The sequence below is a fragment of the Rhinatrema bivittatum genome, chromosome 9, assembly GCF_901001135.1.
Source record: "Rhinatrema bivittatum chromosome 9, aRhiBiv1.1, whole genome shotgun sequence".
Lineage (NCBI taxonomy): Eukaryota > Metazoa > Chordata > Amphibia > Gymnophiona > Rhinatrematidae > Rhinatrema > Rhinatrema bivittatum.
The window spans coordinates 255007524-255028740 of record NC_042623.1 but is presented as its reverse complement, the minus strand read 5'-3'; the positions used below and the strand labels follow the sequence as shown (position 1 = coordinate 255028740).

General features: G+C 43.4%; 1 protein-coding gene across 1 annotated transcript in view; it reads left to right on the top strand.

The window, feature by feature from the left end:
* The window catches only part of LOC115099640 (multiple epidermal growth factor-like domains protein 6), a 472995-nt gene extending 453885 nt beyond the window's left edge, over positions 1-19110 (top strand). The window contains 5 exon segments of the mRNA XM_029617371.1: positions 5158-5283; positions 6093-6221; positions 7388-7516; positions 13776-13931; positions 16999-19110. Coding sequence (XP_029473231.1) covers positions 5158-5283; positions 6093-6221; positions 7388-7516; positions 13776-13931; positions 16999-17069 — 611 coding nt within the window. The 3' untranslated portion in view covers positions 17070-19110.
* The last annotated feature ends 2107 nt before the right edge of the window (positions 19111-21217 follow it).

Below are 21217 nucleotides of genomic sequence, written 5' to 3'. Positions count from 1 at the left end.
TGTGCTTTATACGTAACTAGAAAATGGAACATAATATGTCAGCCACTTAGCTATGGATTCCAGAGGGCATTACCTGAGCGTTGAATCCTCCTGGAGCTTCACAATTGAAGTTGTAGCTGAGTGAATAACAAATGCTTACAAATGTATGATGCGTTCTAATTCCAATTTCTAGTTTAAAGTGCTCATGGTAGAGGGCTGGTAAACCAAAATAATTGCCTTTGACTCTATGAGATGGCTTTGCCTTGGTTTTGGACTTACAGCTGGAGACAGAGATCTACAATAAAGCCCGAATTTTCAGAAGCCTGCTTGCGCAAAAACCAGGGGATGTATGCGTGTAGCTGGGCCGTGTGCGTACAGAGTGCATTTTAAAAACAGCGTGGCCATGTGCCGAAGTACCAGGCTATGTGAAAAGGGCGGGCGGTGGGGGGGGGGGGGGGGGAGCAGGGGTGAAGGCCGGCCGGGACAGCGGCCATTAGGACCTGTCCCGAGGAAGCGCGCGCCGGCAGCCGGCCAGCGCGCACTACTTACTACTGCTCGGGGGAGCTGATAAGTATAAAAACAAAAAACAAAAACTTAGGTAGAAGGGTTTTAGGGGTCAGGGTGGAGAGGAGAAAAGGGAGGCAGGGTAGGTAGGGAAGAAAGTTCCCTCCCAATCCGCTCCTTTATTGGAGTGGACTGGGAGGGAACTGGGGAAGGCTCCATTGCATCGCCGCACATATTTTATAAAATCCCCCCACCCTGGGTTCCGCACACGTCGGAACCCGCACCACACGCGCACGCAGATAGAAAATCAGGCGCGCCTGTGTGCACAGGTATCAGATTGTATAACATGCACGCATCGGTACGCCCATGTTATAAAATTGGCGCATTCGTGCGCACGCGCCGGGAACCGTGCGCACATGGATGCCCGCGCATTTTTTTAAAAAAATCTACCCCTAAGATAGTTAGGCTTCCATTTTAGGCCACTTGGAGATGTAGAAGTGATGCTTTTTTCTTACACAGACAATCTAAATAGAGAGGGTAATTTTTTTAAACATCCCATCTAGGCTGCAAGTACGCGTATAAATTACACCAAGTTTCACACACATAAGTCTGCTTGGAAAATTATTCCACCTGAGCTACACCGTCAACAAGTTTCACTTGCTATTTGATGTGCATAAAATACCTGAATGTTTACACACATTCATCAGATTTTATAATAATTGTGCATCAATCCAAATGCCTCTCCAGCTCCTACCCCAGCAACACCTCCACTCAGTCCGGGTAAACTTACATTCAACTACATTCTACATGCACAAGTTTTCCTGTCTCTCAGGTCAATTTTGTAACAGGCCACTTCTATGTCTAAAACAATGTTTTATGTGCAAGTCCCTTTGAAAATTACCCTCGAAGGGGGTCGATTTTAAAACAGCGCGTGGCCTTCCTTGTGCCGGCACGTGCATGTTATAAAATCTGATGGCTGGGTGCACATAAGACATATTTCAAATTAGTGTAGTTTGCTCAAGTGAATGCTATCTTTCCTCATCCTATTCTGTATGGTTTGAGATTTGCACACACTTGCCTCATTACCTTCTTCTCCAAAGGATTTCCCCATTCTATTCCTATGGAAGAAAGATACCTTGGAAAGAAACTGAACAACCTAAAAAGAAATTAAAACCATGCTGTCTTCTGCAAGCAATCTCACCCATCACTAAAAGCATCATGTTAATTGTGGATTCTACTTTCTTTTAATTTGTTTACAAATTTTATTATAGTACCATTATATTATTCAAATTTAAATAATTATTGATAATACCATTATTATCTTATCATTATTATTGCAGGACAGCAGGAATGATACACTGCACTAGTAGACAACTCCTTGAATGCGTGCCACGTGGTGACATGCAAGAACATTGGACTAACATGCCATTCCTGAACATACCTAGATCAGTCCAGACCAGTGGGTTATGCACTCCCACCAGCAGATGGAGGCAGAGGACGAGGCACTGCTATATACCAAATGTGCCATCCTGCAGCTCCTCAGTAGTTCTCTGTCTCCAGCAGATGGTGGTGGTGCATACCTGCAGCTCTGAGCTGGGTTTGGATTCTTGCTCCTTGAGGTGCCAGGTTCATTTTTCTGGACCATCTCTCAGGTAGAGCCGGGCGAACAGGGGTTGGATACCCCTGGCAGTGCTAGCTGATTGGTTCCGGGACCCCTGATAGCCAGGAGACTGGCTCCCTCTCCGTGACAGCCGTTGGGGGTAGTTAATTTCTTCTTAATTTCTTCTTTTGGATGATTTAAGTTTAGTTTGAGAAAAAAAAGTTTCTTGAGTCCCGCAGCTTCCCGGGTCAGTCAGTCTGCTCGGCGGTGCTGAGCTTGACAGACCCCAAATTTCAGTGTCTTCTGTGAGGGGAGAGCCAGCAGCCTTAGTGGAGCCTTCCCAGGGTGGTGAAGGGCCTCCTAGCAAGCGACTCCGCGGCGGTCCCGGGGCTATTTTTGGCGTGGTGGCCATTTTGTTTTTTCTTTTTCGACTTCCCATGAGCCTCCCTGGCAGAGCTGGGGCTGAATTTGCTGGTGTTTTTGCTGGGAAGGATTAGTTCTCTGTGGCAGCACTTAATTCCCCCCCACCGGGGTGAGTCCCCTTAGGATGCTTTTTGAATGGGGCAATGGCAGAAAAGCCGTTGGTGGAGCCCTGCAAGGCTTGTGGGGTATGGTCTGCCTATTTGAACCCCCTCTCACTTGTGCTGTGGGAGGGGAGCGGTCTTCAGCTAAGGGTTCTAAGCCGAAGAGGGCCGTGCGCGGGTCAGGCTCAGGGGCTGGGTCCAAAGGTAGGACTTCTGCTCCCACTGCTCCCCTGGTGGGAAAAGATTCCCAGGATGACCCACCTCCGCTGGCTCCCACGGCTCGGGAGCTGAGGCAGGAGGACTTGAGGGACACGGAGTCATTAGTAGTGATTAAACTAGCCCGGGCGGTTTTTCGCTGGAATTTGTGCTCCTCATGCATGAGGCATTCCTGGCAAAGACGTTAGTGCAGCGCAAATCCCAGGAAGGGAGTGTGGGGTCCCGAAGCATCCCCATCTACGAGCGGACAATAGTACTTCCTGCGCAGCACTGGCGCAGGAGTATTTGGATGGATCGGACAACCCGCTGGGGGACGAGGCCCCACCTCCCCCACGAACCTTCCCCACGAACCTGTATGTAGGCAATGGCGATCAGGGTCCAGTGGATCCTAGCTCGGAAGGAGTAGTTAAATCACAGGCAGACTGTGATACATTACAGGAGGACCTTGCAAGACTGGAAGATTGGGCATCCAAATGGCAGATGAAATTTAATGTGGACAAGTGCAAGGTGATGCACATAGGGAAAAATAACCCTTGCTGTAGTTACACGATGTTAGGTTCCATATTAGGAGCTACCACCCAGGAAAAAGATCTAGGCGATCATAGTGGATAATACTTTAAAATCGTCGGCTCAGTGTGCTGCAGCAGTCAAAAAAGCAAACAGAATGTTAGGAATTATTAGGAAGGGAATGGTTAATAAAACGGAAAATGTCATAATGCCTCTGTATCGCTCCATGGTGAGACCGCACCTTGAATACTGTGTACAATTCTGGTCGCCGCATCTCAAAAAAGATATAGTTGCAATGGAGAAGGTACAGAGAAGGGCAACCAAAATGATAAAGGGGATGGAACAGCTCCCCTATGAGGAAAGGCTGAAGAGGTTAGGGCTGTTCAGCTTGGAGAAGAGACGGCTGAGGGGGGATATGATAGAGGTCTTTAAGATCATGAGAGGTCTTGAACAAGTAGATGTGACTCGGTTATTTACACTTTCGAATAATAGAAGGACTAGGGGGCATTCCATGAAGTTAGCAAGTAACACATTTAAGACTAATCGGAGAAAATTCTTTTTCACTCAACGCACAATAAAGCTCTGGAATTGGTTGCCAGAGAAGGTAGTTAGTGCAGTTAGTGTAGCTGGGTTCAAAAAAGGTTTGGATAAGTTCTTGGAGGAGAAGTCCATTAATGGCTATTAATCAATTATACTTAGGGAATAGCCACTGCTATTAATTGCATCAGTAGCATGGGTGGTTCTTAGTGTTTGGGTAATTGCCAGGTTCTTGTGGCCTGGTTTTTGGCCTCTGTTGGAAACAGGATGCTGGGCTTGATGGACCCTTAGTCTGTCCCAGCATGGCAATTTCTTATGAGACAATCTCTGTATGGTACGGCTGTTCGAGAGGGAGGAGTTGTGGCCCCTTATTCCTCAGGTGCTGAAGGAATTGGGGATTAAACTCTCTCTGGAAGATTCCAACAGTGACAGGGTGAACCCAATCCTGGATGGCCTCCGGGCTCCGCCTTGCACTTTTCCCAACCCGAAGAAGATTCAGAAACACATCAGACATGAGTGGGAGTCTCCGGACACAGGTCTTAAGGTCGGCTGAGCTATGCAAAAATTGTATCCGCTACTGGATGAGCATTTGGAAAGTCTTTTTTGTTTTTGTTAAATTTTGTAAAATCATGAATTTAACAAAAAACGCCGGGTTGCCATTTGCAAATTACACTCAGAAAAAACCGTGAAACAAATAAACTACTACCCTTGAAAAAGGACTGATAAAATCCAGCAGCAGTCCGAAACACGGTCCCGTGTCGGGTCACCAGCTTCTTGTGAATTACAAGCAAGATCGTCATGATAAATGTTGGAAAATGTTTCAAGATAAGTGTGGCATATTTGCACAGTTGAGATTTTACTCTTCAAGAATTAATTTTAAGTGCATTTCAAAAAATTCTTAAAACATTATATGCTAATATTGCAGTTGTAGGCAGAACTGAAATGACCTATGATTATATATAAGGCTGAGTCTGAACATGCGAAAGCCTATATGATGAAGCCTAGTATGATGGTCATTATAACATTAGACAGTGTTTAACAATCAGCTATAGCGTCTAAATTATTGGGGTTTATTTACAGACCTGTATTGGCTTTTTGTGGTGTATTTGATCTCTGATACAGTTTGGAACCAAAATAGTATATCCCTACTGTGTTCATTCTTAAGTTAAAACTAAACATACCATGTCTGAAAGAGTTTGAGCTGATGAAAATTGACTATCGTAAAATTCCAATGTTTTTCTATAATTAACCGACGTAATACCAATGAAAGAAGGCCGTGTTTTTCTGCAGCTTGTCCTAAAGGTCGCTATGGGAAAAACTGTGCCCTAATATGTCCATGTGGTGAAGGGCGATGTGACCCAGTGACAGGGCAGTGCCACTGCCAACCTGGCCAAACTGGACACCACTGCCAACAAGGTACATAGATCAGATATAAACAAATGGTACTATGCGCTGAATTTTTGCTGAGGCAGAAAGCTAGATTCTGCTCTAGGGTCCCAGTTTTGACTGTGAATTAAGTTTGGAATCAGAGAACCTGGTGTGTATTGCCAAAAAGAAAATTCTTCCAATTCTTTTTTGCCATTCTGCCCTGCTGGCTTTGTCTCGCTCTGGTGCTGTTACTGAAGCGCTGCTTGGGCACCCTTCCCAGAAGTCTGTGTGCTTGATTCTGTGAGCCCTGAAGAGAATGATAGCAAGAGTCAGCAAAGAAGCCTCTTAGCTCTCCACGATGTGCACTATGGACTGTGTAAGTGTTGCAGGTTTTAGTTCTGGAGATATAGCAACCCAGGTCAGAGTTTCATCTCACTGCTTTGCTCTGAGGGGGCGTGAACTTTCTGATGTACGATTTACCTCCTGTGACTCACGTGCAAACCTAGTCTCATGCTTATTTGTGAGCAATGGGGGAGAACATGACTTCCTCAGAACTGTCAGTGTTTTGGCCAATGGTGGATTTAGGGGGTGGTGCGTAACTGCTAATCTGTTGTTTGGTTTATTCTGTCTTGGTAGCAAGCAAATCACTTCCGTTTATTCCACTGACCTAGAAGCAAGAATGTTCTGAATCATCTCACATGAACATGTCTTTGGGAGGCAGTGCAGCAGGCTACTAGTTGGGTCCAATGAGTTTTTAGATTCCTGTGCACACCAAATAAAATAAATTCTATAGAAACGGTTTTACAATATTTTTTGAGTAACATTGGAATGTTTACCATGATATTTGCTTACTGCAGTATGTCCCTGGGGAACATATGGTCCCAGCTGTCAACAAATGTGTGCTTGTCAAAATGGTGCTGTCTGTGACCATGTAGACGGTACCTGTAGCTGCGGACTTGGATGGACCGGACTCTATTGTGAGGAAGGTAATGTCTTCTCTTTAACATGGAAAATGGCAGGGAAGGTTACCTAGTGCAGTGCCTCAAAACAAGCTGAGACACATAATAGCAAGACTTGAAGTGAACAAGTTTCAAAGCCATGTACATGGGTGAACAGCAGTTTACACGTGCACATTGCCTAGAAAATTCCCCTTCCCTGTACGTACCCGGATCAGTCCAGACTGCTGGGTTTTGCCTCCCTTCCAGCAGATGGAGACAGAGAAAAACTTGAAGGACACCCCCTCTTAACTCGGTATGCCACCTGCATCTCCTCAGTATTTCTCTGTCTCCAGCAGCTGGAGGTGGTGCAAAACCTGCAGTCTTGAACAACTTTTCTAATTTCCAAAAAAAAAAAAAAAGACAAAGACTGAGAAATCAAGCAGGACAACAAGAAATTTATTTATTTATTTGTTTATTTGTTTAACAGCTTTTAATATACCGGTGTTCGTGCGAGCACATCGCGCCGGTTTACAATAAACTTGAAAAGGAAGAAAGTTACAAAAAACAGGGGGTGGGTGATGGAGCAGGATTGAAAAAATGGACATTCCTCCCAATGCACATACATTTAGCTGCATTTAAGGGAGTTGTTCCCAGGGGTGTTTTTGGAGAAATTGTAACATAACGCATGTAGATTGTATTTCTCTAATCTAGGCTCGTTATTTTTTGAAGAAAATCTGTGCCTATACAAAAAAAAACAAAAACCAATAAAACCCAGGGGAAAAAAGTCAGTGAGTTCTATGTAAAGAGAAAGTTCATGTGTACTTTCTCCTTGAAAGTCAGTGCTTAGGGTGGCAGGTTAAAGTTACCCATGGACTTTTCAAATCATCCCAAAGCGAACAATTTGAAAATTGCCTCCAGTATGGTGAAGTGATTAAAGTAAAATCTTATTAGATTATAAGCAGATCTACTTTTACTGCATTCTGAAGACCTCAGTTTTACAATTTTGAAGACTGCAAGTGAATCCTTTACCATGAGATTGGTACTCAACATGAGTTAATTCTGAGCATTTTGCCAGGACCTTTCTGAAATAATATCAGCACTGTCATTGGATGAGTTAATTGAAAGCTCTCTTAAATCAAACAAAAAGTATCATGCTAACCTTAGAATTTGCTTACATGCCTGCAGCCGTGTGACATGTCTTTTTTATTTTACAGAGTGTGCCTCTGGTAAATACGGTTTCAGTTGTCACTTAGATTGCTCATGTCAGAACAATGGCACCTGCAACAGGTTTACAGGCTGTTGTCATTATCCCAAAGGTTACTACGGGCACTCCTGTGAGCACAGTAGGTAGAATTCTTTTTTTTTTTTTAATTATTTCTTTATTCAAATTTTTGTTCAAAAAACTCTTTAAACAAACTTATATAAGTAATGATGACACAAAATATACAAAAACATAATATCAAACTTTGCATATAATAATTTCCTGTGTCTCATTAACTATCTAATAAAATGGGGGAGAAACATATATTATTACAAAAAAAAATCATCAAATAATAATTTTCTTAGAGAGGAGAGAGACTTAACTTTCTTTGGGGCCATCTAAACTTCCTCCTACAATCTGTTTGTCCTGTAAAAACGTCTCCAAATGTAATGGGTCTGAAAAACTATATCTATTTCCTTGAAATGTAATATAACAAGTACATGGATATCTCAAAAAGAAAGTAGCTCCAATTGCTAACGATTTAACTTTCAAGGCAAGGAAATGTCTCCTCCTAGCTTGGGTAGCTCTGGAGCACAGTAGGTAGAATTCATTTTATTAAAAACACATATTGTGGTTTGGGGGTGGAATATATATTGAATGTACTTCATAGGAGAAGATTTTGCTTGTATTCGATGCTTCCGTTGGGATAATATTATTTATTTATTTAGAACTTTTTTTATGCCGACATGCATGTAAACATACATATCACATCGGTTTACAGCGAAACAAATTGCTGGAATAGCATTACATAGAATAGGGGTTACATCGAACTGGGATCCGGGATATTAAATACAAACTGCTAACATATAATTTTAAAAAATTTAAAGAAAATATAATTTAAACGTACAAGCGTGAAACGGAACTGAACACCACCTTCTCTGATGAACTCAGAGTTACTTCGACGGCAGGGGGGAGGGTAAGGATCTCGTTTGCGAGGGGGAGGGGATTTCTTGTAGTAGTGGTAGTAGGTTAGCAAAAAAGATTACATCAGGTGAGGAAAATAATAGTAGGTTGACAAGAGGATAACAACCGGAGACTAAGAGACTGCTGGGTTCTCTAATAAGTTTAGAAGCTTTTGCTAGGGATGGGGGTCAGGGTCACGAGGAGGGGAGGATGTGTAGAGGATGGGTATATTACAGCAGAATAGTTTTGCAGGTACCTGTGGGAGTTGAATCCTAGACAGCTCACAGTCTCCTCTGGAGTCCTCTGCTGGGGTTGCTGGGAGAAATATGCAGATGAGCCTTCCAGTCCTCTGTTGAAGACAGACACCACTTCTTCCTAAGTGCATTATATATATAAAGATGGTATTTTTTTCTCATACTACATAAAAGATATGCTGCTCAAGAAGACTGTTAGTATTACCCTGCTATGGATTATCCTTTTGTGTAACATTTTACACACTTCCAAATTTTGCAGAATAAAAGCTATAGTTTATGTGCAGGGTGTACTTTGAAACACCTTATCCCCCAATCTATACTCTCTGTGCTTGGTTTATTAAATTCTTCTGCCTGATTTTATTGGGCTTTCTGTAGATTTTCATGGGCAAACTGGGTCATTTTGCTGAGCTTCTCTCTCAGCATGGGAATGCAGTGCACTACATTTTCTGGCAGGGGAGCATGACTGTTTCACAGCTCCTTCATGACACCTAATAGTTTTCTTCTATATAATTCAAATGACGTTAATCCAGTTGATGCCTCTGGGATTTACCTTTTGGTAAAGAAAGGTAAAGGGATTAGCATGTCCCAGTAATGGGTGTCAGTGGAGAAAAACCTTCTGAACATCATTTTAAGAGCCTGGATAAAATACTCCACTAATCCATCTTGTGGGAGTAGTAAATTGGTATTCAGACTGATGTTATGCCAAACAGGACATAGACTTCCTGGAACAGACACAATATCAAGCTAGTGCCTTGGTTGGTTAATATCTGTCAAAGAATTCTCACATGGCTGAATATTTTCCAAAGTTCCCCAGTTTTGGTTTTAGCAAAGATGCAACATAAAAGTATTCCCCTCCGATAACAGGTTGTTTCATCTACCAACATTAGGAAATCAGATTTGTCCACATGCCTCTCTAGATTCACCCTGACCTTGCTAAATAGCATCTTTGCTGTTGGAAGAATACCAGAGAGGTGTTGCGCCGGAAGGTGGACCCTTGGCCTGGTGCAGGATTGGTAGGCTCCCTGGTCGGACCCAGAGAGCGCCTGCCACCAGGAGGCGGAGCACAGGAAGGGACAGAGGCTAGCTGGAGCTTCACCAATAGCAACCTGGGGTTCCCTCAGGTTGAGCCCTTGGTTACCCAGACCACCTGGTCTTAAGTGGGACTCGCACGATCTGCGAGAGAGAAAGTTCAGGGGTGTGCCCACCACAAACAAGGGTGCACAGTCAATGTTCAGGTCACAGAATCCAGGAGCCAGAGAAGGCCAGAACAGAATCTCTGAAGAGTGAGGATCAAGGCCAGAGTCAAGGATAGCATGGTCAGCCAAAGCAGGGGTCAGTACCAGTGGTCAGTCCGTGGATGGTTAGTCAGGCAAAGGTCAGGTTCCAGGCAGCGGTCAGACATGGTCAGTGGTCAGGCAGAGGTCAGTTCCAGGCAGCATGCAGACATGGTCAGTGGACAGGCAGAGGTCAGTTCCAGGCAGCATGCAGATGTGGTCAATGGACAAGCAGAGGTCAGTTCTGGGCAGCATTCAGACATGGTTGAGGAAACAGGCAAAGGTCAAATTCAGGCGGCGATCAAACATAGTCAGGCAGAGGTAAGTAATGAGAAGACAGTCTGAAAGGTACTACCTGGGGAGACAAAGGAACCGGAGGACGCTGGAACAGGAGATTGGAACAAGACACTGGAACAGGAAGGCAAACTTGCTATCACAACGTGATCGACCCGAATGCCAAGGCAAGGAAGTGGGGTCAGACCACTTCCTTTTAAGCAGCGATCAATCAGGGCGCGCCGCGGAGCTGGGTTCCGTCCCTGGCCCTTTAAGAGGCTGGGCAGTGCATGCGCGCGCGCCTAGGGGCGGAGCTGACGCCAAGGAGGATGCCGAGCCCCGCCGTGAGGCCTGGTCTGGAGCAGGAGTGCAGGGGGACTGGAGACGCCGTGAGCTGAAAGCCCGGAGTTGGTGGAAGGCATAGTGAGGTGAGCAGGCCCGACCGCGGAGCATACGCGGCTGGGAAGCGCAACAAGAGGCCTTCATAAGTAACATAGTAACCTCTTTGTAATACCACCTGGATTCTGGGCAAGAGGTACAGAAGCTTTTCACTTGCTGGTGAATCGCCAGCCAAATTAAAATGGGATAAGACGCATGCCCATGTGCTCCCCTCTTCTAGCTACTTAAGTTGAGCTGTTGCATATGTTAATTGGAGCATGTCTCTGGAAAACTTGCAGAATGAGCAACTGGTATCTGATCTCTCCACTCTATATATTTTGTCGCCTGAAATAGTGAACTATTCTTTAATTCAAAATGGGGATAAAAGGCAGACATATCTTTAATTATTATTTGACCTTCCTCAAGGACCACTCTGGGATACAGGCAGCATAATGTCTGCTGTTCCTGTCTAATATGGAAAAACTTGCTCGGTATGTAATGCTATGCTTACCCAAAGTCCTCATCTCTATGAGTTTGTTATGAGCGTAGGCTGCAGGCGGCCACGGCGACCTAACTCACGTCATGTCATGCTCTGCTCTCCACTCCTGGTGAATTTGCGGCTGTGGCTAGCCGCTACCGCCCACATTCCTCCTGGTTCTCGATACTCCATGTGGCGGCTGGGACGCTGTCGACCTACACTCCAACTCTGGGCCTCCCTAGGCGCGCCCACGCCACTGGGCCTCCTTTCAAAGGCCCAATGGCAGGAACTCCAAGGGTGTCCCTGGCTGATGACATCACTAGCCCGAGGTATTTAAGCACCTCCTTTGGCCTAGGCTAACTGACTTGGCAACAAGTTCCCTGAATTCGTCTGGGGTTTGTTCCTGGATCCCTGCCCTCCTACTCTGGCTCTGGGTACCCGCTCCTCGGAGGCCTGCTCTGCGCTTCCAGTTCTGGGACTCTGTCTCGTGCTGCCCCACTTCTCGGGGCAGCCTCAGTGCTACTTCGCCAGGGATCCTTTTGCTACGCTTCCCCGCTCCTCGGGGTAGCCTCAGCATTACCTTACCAGAGATCCTGTCTCCTCGCTTCCCTGCTCCTCGGGCCTGCCCTGTGTGTCTCTGCCTTGGAGATCCTTCCTCTGGTTTATCCTATCTCCTGACCTGCCCGGCACTGCAATACTTTGGAACTGTTTTCTCTCAGGCCCCGCTCCTCAGGACAACCCGCAATATTGGCTCAGTGCAGGTTTCTGCAACCACGTGGCTGTGACACATACAACTCGTCTACGCCTCCTTTCTTCCGGGCCACAGCCTGTGCTTCCATTCCACCTCGCCTCCTGATGGTGGGGGCCCTGTGGGGCTCAACCCCTCAGGGAGAGTCAACTCCCACCTCAGGCTAAGGGTCCACGAAACCAACAAAACCTAACAGAGTTGGTACCCACCGATCTGATTTTCCTCAGGATAGATTACTCTTCCTGTGTGGAAACAATGAGTCCATGTCTCCCAGCTGGCCTCAGCTTTTTGGCAGACCGGACCTCTCTTTGAGTCTTGTGGACACAGGGTCTAACAGAATACAGGTCTCGATCAATAAAGGGAAATATCTCTCGTATACTCTTAACAGAGGTCTCTAGGGAGTTGAGTCCTGGTGATCACTAAAGATAGCTCCCAGCTAAGACCTCCCAGGCCTTCTCAGTCTCTCCCCAAAACTACAGGAGAGATCCTCCCTGATTCCTGCTTGTACCTGGCTTACCAGACCCCTACTAATAAAGTGACCTAAGTGCTGGGGTAATCTCAAACTTCAACAAACCAATAGAGCAAGTTACTGCACTTCACAAATATCCCAGCAAAAAGTGCAGAAAAGGAATTTAGTCCAAACCATGAGATTCAGCAAAGCTCTACAGAGCAGGTAGGTTTTTATTCATTTTTAGGCGGCAACTCCACAATTTTAAATTAGCAAGCAGATTAGAATGCGTCCCCCGACACGGTCCCGTGTTTCGCCGAGGGCTGCATCGGGAGGGAGCAAGAATTTTCACAAAACACTGTAAATAAAACATACACTGGTAAGGACATAGAATGGCAGATAGTCGACATAAATTACAAATGATTACACACATACCTGAATGCTGAAGGAATTCAAAATTGGCAGGGAGCGCGTCCATCTTAGATGCAGACAGGCATTTAAACCACACGGAGTTGGCGCGAACTCAGGTTGACAGGTCACATGGTCAGACGGGGCCAATCACAGTTGCCCCCGTTCCTGAGGCACAACTCTGCCAATTTTGAATTCCTTCAGCATTCAGGTATGTGTGTAATCATTTGTAATTTATGTCGACTATCTGCCATTCTATGTCCTTACCAGTGTATGTTTTATTTACAGTGTTTTGTGAAAATTCTTGCTCCCTCCCAATGCAGCCCTCGGCGAAACACGGGACCGTGTCGGGGGACGCATTCTAATCTGCTTGCTAATTTAAAATTGTGGAGTTGCCGCCTAAAAATGAATAAAAACCTACCTGCTCTGTAGAGCTTTGCTGAATCTCATGGTTTGGACTAAATTCCTTTTCTGCACTTTTTGCTGGGGTAATCTCAAACTTCCCCATGTACACATCTGATCTGGGCAGGGAGCCAGTCGCGTCCTAAGTGGAGCTGGATGAGGGGGAGGTCCCATTAATGTGCGGTTACTCCCTGAGTCAATCAAAGCCTTCCACTTTTATCCTAAAAGGAGATTTTTCTCCCTGCCATCCCCTCTTCCATCTAGTCTCTGTCCCACACAAGAATCCATAAAATTGCAGTCCATGTCCCACTTAGGGTTTTCCATTTGCTTTCGTGTAATCTGGATGAAGTGCCTTTTGGTTTCATTTCAAGTTTTCTTGACTGTGCTGGAAGAGGCTTCCAGGCGCTATTTGGCCACGTCTTCTGTACCAGAGAGAATGTTTCTGTTTTCTGCTGTCTTTAGATAATTTTCTATGTCACTGGACTCATAAGACTTGTTCCTTGCCATGAGATTTTTGCATCCAAGAATTGTTTAGTCTGGGCCACCCTATTAAAATTATTAGGAATTAAAATAAAGAAAAGTCAACATTATTTTCTTAATAAAGATAACTGTGAGCATTAGGTATAATAAGGAAAATGTAAATTCTATCCTGAAGTGCATTAATGCTGTTACATCATAGACATATATCATATCATATCATAACAGTATTTCCTGCAGGTATGATATTGCAAATGTGGGTCCATCAGTCAATTGTATTGTGTCTTTTCTCTGTTAGCATTTCAAGACTCCATTATCATTTCAGAATGCAGATCAAATCAGTTTGGACCCAGCTGTGCTTTGCAATGTCAGTGTGCTAATCAGTCTCTCTGCAATCCTCATGATGGAAGCTGCACATGTTCCTTCAAATGGATGGGACCAACCTGTGAAGAAGGTAATTCTGGGGCAGTAACAGCTGTCCTGATGTGTCATCAAAATTGTTACTTAAATGGCCTGAGGCCTAAAGCAGTAGAAATCTGTTCTGCTACAACTAATTCAAAACCAAAAGACCATCAAACACCAGATCTTACAACCACACCATGGATTTTATCTAAATGTGGAAATACAGGTGTCGGCAAGCCAAACAAGACCCTGCTCGGTCTCTGCTGGTCTTCTCGATCATGCGCACAAATTGTTTTTTTCAATACATTTTTTTTTGCAAATAAAATGAAACAGAATAATCTTATATAGTTGTTACTGTCCAAATTTCATGAAGTCTCATTATAAATGATAGTGTCACCCAAAAATCTCAAAACAGACAGCAGCATCACCTGACATCAGCTGATCTTTTGAAGGCTAGTATTGCTTCAGGAGCTAAGTGCAACGAAAGCTACTCAACCTTGGAAGGTGTTCAGTACGGACACCAGCATGATGGAGAAGATCAACAGAGACTGAGCAGGGTCTTACGTGTTTGGCTTGCTGACACCCGAATTTCCACATTTAGATAAAATTGATGTTGTGTTTGGTGCTTCTTTGGTTTTGAATGCGTTACTATGAGTTCCTTAGTTCCACTTTTTATGGTTTGGTGAGTCTACTACAACTAAAGCCAGAATGCTTACATCTCTCTTGTCATTTGCACAATATGCTCAAAATCACCAACACGGGAATTTTAGCATGTACCAGTACAGCCATGTGATATGTAATCTGCTGGGAAAAAAAATAAGAAGCCCCACATCAGGACAGATGTTCTAAGCATTTTCCCCATACACAGAAAACTGGGAGAACCCTTTTGAACATCTAGCCCTATTCTTTTGAAAATTATTTTTCCCCTTTCCACTGAGGGGGGAAAAGGGTGGCACCTGGGAGAAGGGGAAGTGGGGAATAATAGGGTGGGACTTTGCAAGTCTGCACAGGGATTTCATTTGGAAAGTCTGCAGGGACGTTTCCACAGGGAGTTTCGCTTTGAAAACCAAATTGCAGGCCTCCGGCAAAATCGGCCTCCCCAGAGGAGTCTCAACCTGTGTTAAAAATTCTGCTAGGGAGCCTTTCAACCTAGCAGACCTTCTAACTCAGGCTGAAGTACCACGGGGGAGTCCAGTGTTAATGCAGTCCTACATTTCCATTTAAACTCTTTGTGGAGTTTCCCTTTGAAAATCTACTGGCGGCTAATTCCACGGGAATATTTTACCCTACAGACTCTCTACATGAAATCCATGTGAGGTCTTGCATGGTCCCTCCCTATCCCCTACTCCATCCCCTTCCCAGGGCACATTCCCTTTTTCCCCACATTCAGGCCAATGCAATATCAGCACGCGTAGAAGGGGCACTCATGATTGAGCGCTCGCTCTCCTAACGTGCGCCCATCCATCTCTCCCAGGCACCTGATTTAATATTTAAATGAGCTGCCACGGTTAAAAGGAGGTGCTAGGGGAAATTTGTGCATCCCTAGTATCTCCTTGGCATCAGGCACCCAGGAGAGGTGGCTGTCAGTGCGGGTTAGGAAAACGTATGCTCAATTTTACAAGCGTCTGTTTGCCTAACCTGTGCACAGCCACGGGTTAGGAAAATGGATGCTCGTTAATTGAGCATCCATTTTCCTAACCTGACCGCCAGTGAAATTTTTATTTTATTTTTCACTTACTTCTTTTTTTGGTTCCTCTGACTTAGTATCACCTCGATATTAGTATCGAGGTGATACTATTAGTATATTAGATATTCCTCTGACTTAGTATCACCTCTTTGTGCTAAGATTAGCACAAAGAGGAACTCTACATGCACCTCCCATGAAAACATCTTTAAGTAAAAGAGCTCTATCCACAGCAGGCCCCAAACAGTGGAATCTGCTTCCTCCGGAGCTAAGGCTGATACATTACCCCAACACGTTCAAAAAAAGACTCAAGACATGGCTATTCGGTCAAGCATTCCCTTAACTTACTTAGTCTTCCACAGCTCCCATAGACTGCTTTCATACTGTTGACGTCCAGAACCTATGCTCATGTTTTTACTCATCAATAAGAAATTTCCCCCTCCTTCCCCCTTCCACGAACAACCTTCCTTCCCCCTCCCCCCCCATTAGCAAACCTCCCTCCCTATGCGCTTAGTCTCGCTCTAATAGTGCATACTGCTACTGTTCCTAGTTATGTTATATTATCCAAGTTGTTCACTCCCTTGTTCATTGGAAGACATATGTTGTCATTGTTTTCTACTTGTTATAATGTAAACCGGAGTGATAAGTAATTCTGTTACCTGAACTTCGGTATAAAAAAAAAGTTATAAATAAATAAATATTAAGTGGGAGTAACTGTAGAAAAGCAGCATTTTCTGCTTAACTTTAAGGGCTACTCAAGAATTAATACCTGCTCTGGGTCAGGCATTAATTTTTGAGAGTAAAACTGTGTGCGTCAGGCGCACATTTTTTTTTTTTTGCATAGGTGGGTAATAGCCTCATCAACATTAATGTACATGTGATGAGTGCTATTAGCTATGCGCTGGTTTGAATGGACATTTTGGATGTGCTAATCCCCTTATTGCATAAGGGGTTTTGGATGAGCATCCAAAATGCACGTCCAAGCACATGTGAAGCCGTGCATTCAGCTGAGCGCACTCTATTGCATCAGCCTGATTGAGAACATTTGTAATTTTCAAAATATTTTTTTTTTCTGCAGGTAGATATTAAACTCAAGAAATACATGTTTTATGTGTATAATGGAGTTCTCACCTTCTAAACTAAACTAAAAATATGATTTCAAATAGACAATAGAGGAGGCTGCAGTATTGATAAAAAGATTAGGACATTCATTTCTGGTGTATGTGTCTCTAAAATGGGTATTTTAAATCTCCTAATGATGGAGATTTAGTTGTAGCTACGTGCTTAAACCCTAATGGTGTATGTGTCTCTAAAATGGGTATTTTAAATCTCCTAATGATGGACTCTTCATTAATTGTAGCTTTGTGCTTAAACCCATTTTAGACATGTCTATTACTTTATGCCTATAAAATTAAGTTTCTGCTTAATTTTTCAGGTGGCCCTGTTTATGAAGAACATGCTGAAAATGTTAGGTTTGTTTTGTCAGGATCCTCGCCAGATGTATAATTTTATAACATCTGGACAAGTTTAAAAAATATATTAAAATGTGGAATCAAGAACCATTCAATCCAGCTTGGACTGTATTGGGATATTTGCATATCACTGAAGACTACAGTGGCCATTAAATAGCTGGATCCATCTTAAACCCTCTATTCTATTTATTACTTATGTCTTTCTTCTCAGTTATGCATATTTTAATTTGGATGCTCTTTCTGCTTGTCAGTGTGAATTATTGATTGTGTTGCCCATGGTGGGTAATCATCTTTAAAACTGTCAATGAATTAACCACAGAGAATCTCAGTATAACAAGCACAAAGCACAAGCACATTTACAATGAACTACCGACTGAATACAAAATTGCATTCTATACCTCGTTGTCAAGCAGATTGGAGTCTGAAGGTCTCTAGTTCAAAGAGGGATCTAGTCCATCTCCCAAAGGACTTGTTGTGATTCATCTGAATTTTTTTTAGCCTGCTAGCCTTCAAGACATGTTCAACCTAATTATTGTTTCTGATTTGTGGCTTTTGCCATTGTGAAGGATGAACTAGTGCATTATAATAATGGCATCACTGAAAAAAAAAGTTGAATAATCCTACTATATAGCGCCAATCGTTTCAGACAATACCTCTTCATGACTCATTTAAGAACACGATCCAAATGTATTTGCATTTCTTAAAACTTCATTCTATAGTTGAAGTATACCTCACTACTTTGTATATTAGCTCAGTTGTCAACAGGTCTGTGGCATATTCATTGCTTAAGAATTTTGGTATGTCGAAGCAAGTACTGAAAGCTGGCATTTTTCCATTAAAAGAGTTGTTAGGCTAACACGTTCTGATACAGGTCATTATCTTCTTGTGCTAACCATCTATATCAAGCTAAACTAGGTCTGTCGCCAACAAATCATAGCAATTCATAAGAGTGGCATGCCATCCCCCACCTTTCGATGTGAAATACTGTACCTCCTATTGTTGTGTCAAAATGGCCTTTACACAATTAGTTAATAATTTACCTCAGGTTTAATCTACTTTGGCAGGTTATATAGTTAGAATAAGATTGACTACACTGAACTAACACTTCATGTTTTATCCTCTACATTCATGTGGGATAAAGGATTAAAGGATACATAGTGGACTTTGCCAATTTCTACTATAATAGGAACTTTGGTGAATACAATAATTTAACTCAAAAGTAGAACTGAAGTTCTACTTTTGAGGTTGATGTTTGTTTGAGAAACACAATGAGCTTAAAGTAAAAAATATTTCATTGCACTTTCATTAAATGCAGTTCCAAAGATGGCTGAAATATCTAGCTTTTCAGGTCAGTGGTCTCTGAAGGTAGTTGGGTCAATAAGCAGACTGACGCATGTCTTCCAAACTCATGGCTTCTCAAAGAAATAAAAACAGGTATCAAAAAACAAAGCAAACGGAAAAATAAAGTTGTTGATAAATTAATATTCAGGTATCATTTTTACAGAAAAACCCTTTTTTCATTTCTAATTTTTTTGATGAAGACTTTAAAAATGCTTTAAAATCTTCTGTTACAATAGCATAAATCTGTACAATCATATATATGAAAATCATCAGACTTTTGCATACATTTCATAAAGTTTTCATTATGACTGTATAAATAGTTCAGAATGCTTAACAACCCTCAATGTTATGCAGTAAGTTATGCAATACATTTTTTGTATGCTCAAAGAAGTGAAACATGAAATAAATAGCTGGGGTAATAGTTTGTGCTTTTTCATAAATAGCTAATTCTTCACATTTTGTCTTTATACTTCTTTGTGCATAGAATATATTTGGGGAGGGGGGAATATGTGATTTATATAAAATAAATTGACTATATAATGTTCTTCTTATATAAATTTCCAAACCTTTCTACACTTAAAGGTGGAAAAATTAGCATATACCTACGTAAATAGCATATGCTTGCATATATGCTATTTTATAAACCTCAAATATACACACACAAGTCAGGGTTTAAGAGTAAATTTACATGTGTAAAAAAGGGGTGGTCTGGGGCCTTCTAGGCTGGGGACAAGACTTATCTGGCTAACTTATATGGTTATGCTGCTGAATATCTGTGTGCAAAACGCCACTTAGCCAGATAGGTCTTACCCAGCTAAGTTAGATCTGCTTTATGGCAGGTCTAACTTATCCAATTAAGTTAATCGGATAAGTCAGAATATCAGCATTTATCTGGCTAAGTACTGCTGTCCCGTTTCACCCATTGCCTGCCCCAACTTATCCGGCTATCTACTTAGCCGGATAAGTGGCTTATCTGGATAAGTGATAACTGCAGACGTAGCCGTATATTTAAAGGCTGGATGTCACTACTGTATAAGTCACAACTAATCCAAAGTAGCTCTGAATATCCAGATATCTTACTTAGGCCTGGATTTATCAAAATGCGGTAAGTACCACATGCGATAGCAAAAGGGGCGTGTTTTATGCTAATATAGTATTTATTACCTGTGCGAAGAGCTAAGGTAGTGCACATTGCAATACCATTTCAGATTCTGCGATAAGCGCCAAACCTGATGTATGTCCTGCATTCAACCACCGGGGGGACCAGTTTTTCAATGATCCCAGGAGAGAGAGAGAGAGAGAGAGAGACAGCCATCCAGTGCTCCTACCATGTGACAGGGGCCGGCCAATGGCACAGATACCCTGTCACATGGTAAGGGCATAGGGCCATCGGCGCCATTTTTCTTACCGCAGCCAACAGCCCGAGAGCGGGAGATCGCTCCCCGTGCCCCCACTGGACCACCAGGTAATTTTAAAACGTTTTGGGGGGGTCGGGAGGGTGGGGGAGGCTAAAGGGTCAGTTTTAAAGGGTCAGGGTGGGTTTTTTGTTTATCGGATCGGGCGCAACCGATAAACAAAAAACCAATCGGGTCGAACAATAAAAATTATAAGATTTGAATCGGAACCAGAACCGAACCGATTCCGGTTCCGATTCACATCTCTAAAACTAATGAATAGAATAACATTCGATAATTTAAAACTCATAAACATTTTCCAAACACCAATAAAATATTTCAAAACAGACACATCAAATAACACCCAAAAATTAAAATAAGGATTTTAAACAATTCCCCATTAACCATACCTTAGAATTTTTGATTTCCAGATGCACTGAAATTGTCATGGATTAGTAGCCAGAGAGTACCTGGGGTGGTTGTGCGCACACATGCTCCCTCTCATTCACACAATATGTTCTCTCTTTCACTCTTCCACACTCATGCTTCCTTTCACTCTCCCACACACATGCTCTCTCTCACATTCCCCCACACGTGCACACATGCTCTCTTTCACTCTCCCGCACCCATGCTCTCTCACTCACTTCCTCCTTGAAGTAGCAGGCAGCAGCAGCAGCAGTCGTCGTCTTCTGCCTCCGCGGCCAAGGAAATGACTTCAGGCCACAGGGCCGACCCAGCTCTAACACTGGACTCCTTCCAGAAGGGCAGGATGCACATCTCCTCCTCTTCCAAAGCAGTGCAGCATCACCAAAATCAATGGTGTGATAACGCTGCCTTAGTAAGTGGAAAAGCAGCACGGCGCCGCCAGAATCAGCAGCGGGGCCAGTGGGGCAGTGCAGCTCTCCCACATAGAAAAGCTGCGCCAACCACACTGTCAGTTTCGACAGGACTGCGCTGCTTTATCGCTTGCTGAGGACCTGCCGGCCGCACTGCTTTCACTGGCACATGGCAGCGCTATGGCGCCTTTGGCCGTGGCTATATTGGCCATAGGCACGCTATGGCTCTGATGGCAGAGCATAAATAAGGGCCATATTTTCACACTCTGTGACTATGGAGAAAGTGTTTGGGGAAAAATAGGGTCCACAACAAGGGTAAATTTTCAAAAGCATTTCCCTCCAAGTAAAACAGTGCTTTTTTAAGATTGACCATCCTGTTCATATGTAAGCTCACCTCTGCTGTGGGGGAGGCATTCCTGAAAATAGAGTTGGGAAGGAGTTTGCACTTACGCGCATACTTTCTGATTTTAAAAAGCATGCACACACATTTTCACAGGAAATTTGTACAGATGTTTTAGCAGGTGTGCTTCTGTGTTGGTAAATTTAGTGAGGCAATCTTCAAAGTTAAAAGTATGTGTGTGTGTAAGTCTGCTTTGAAAATTGCTGGAATT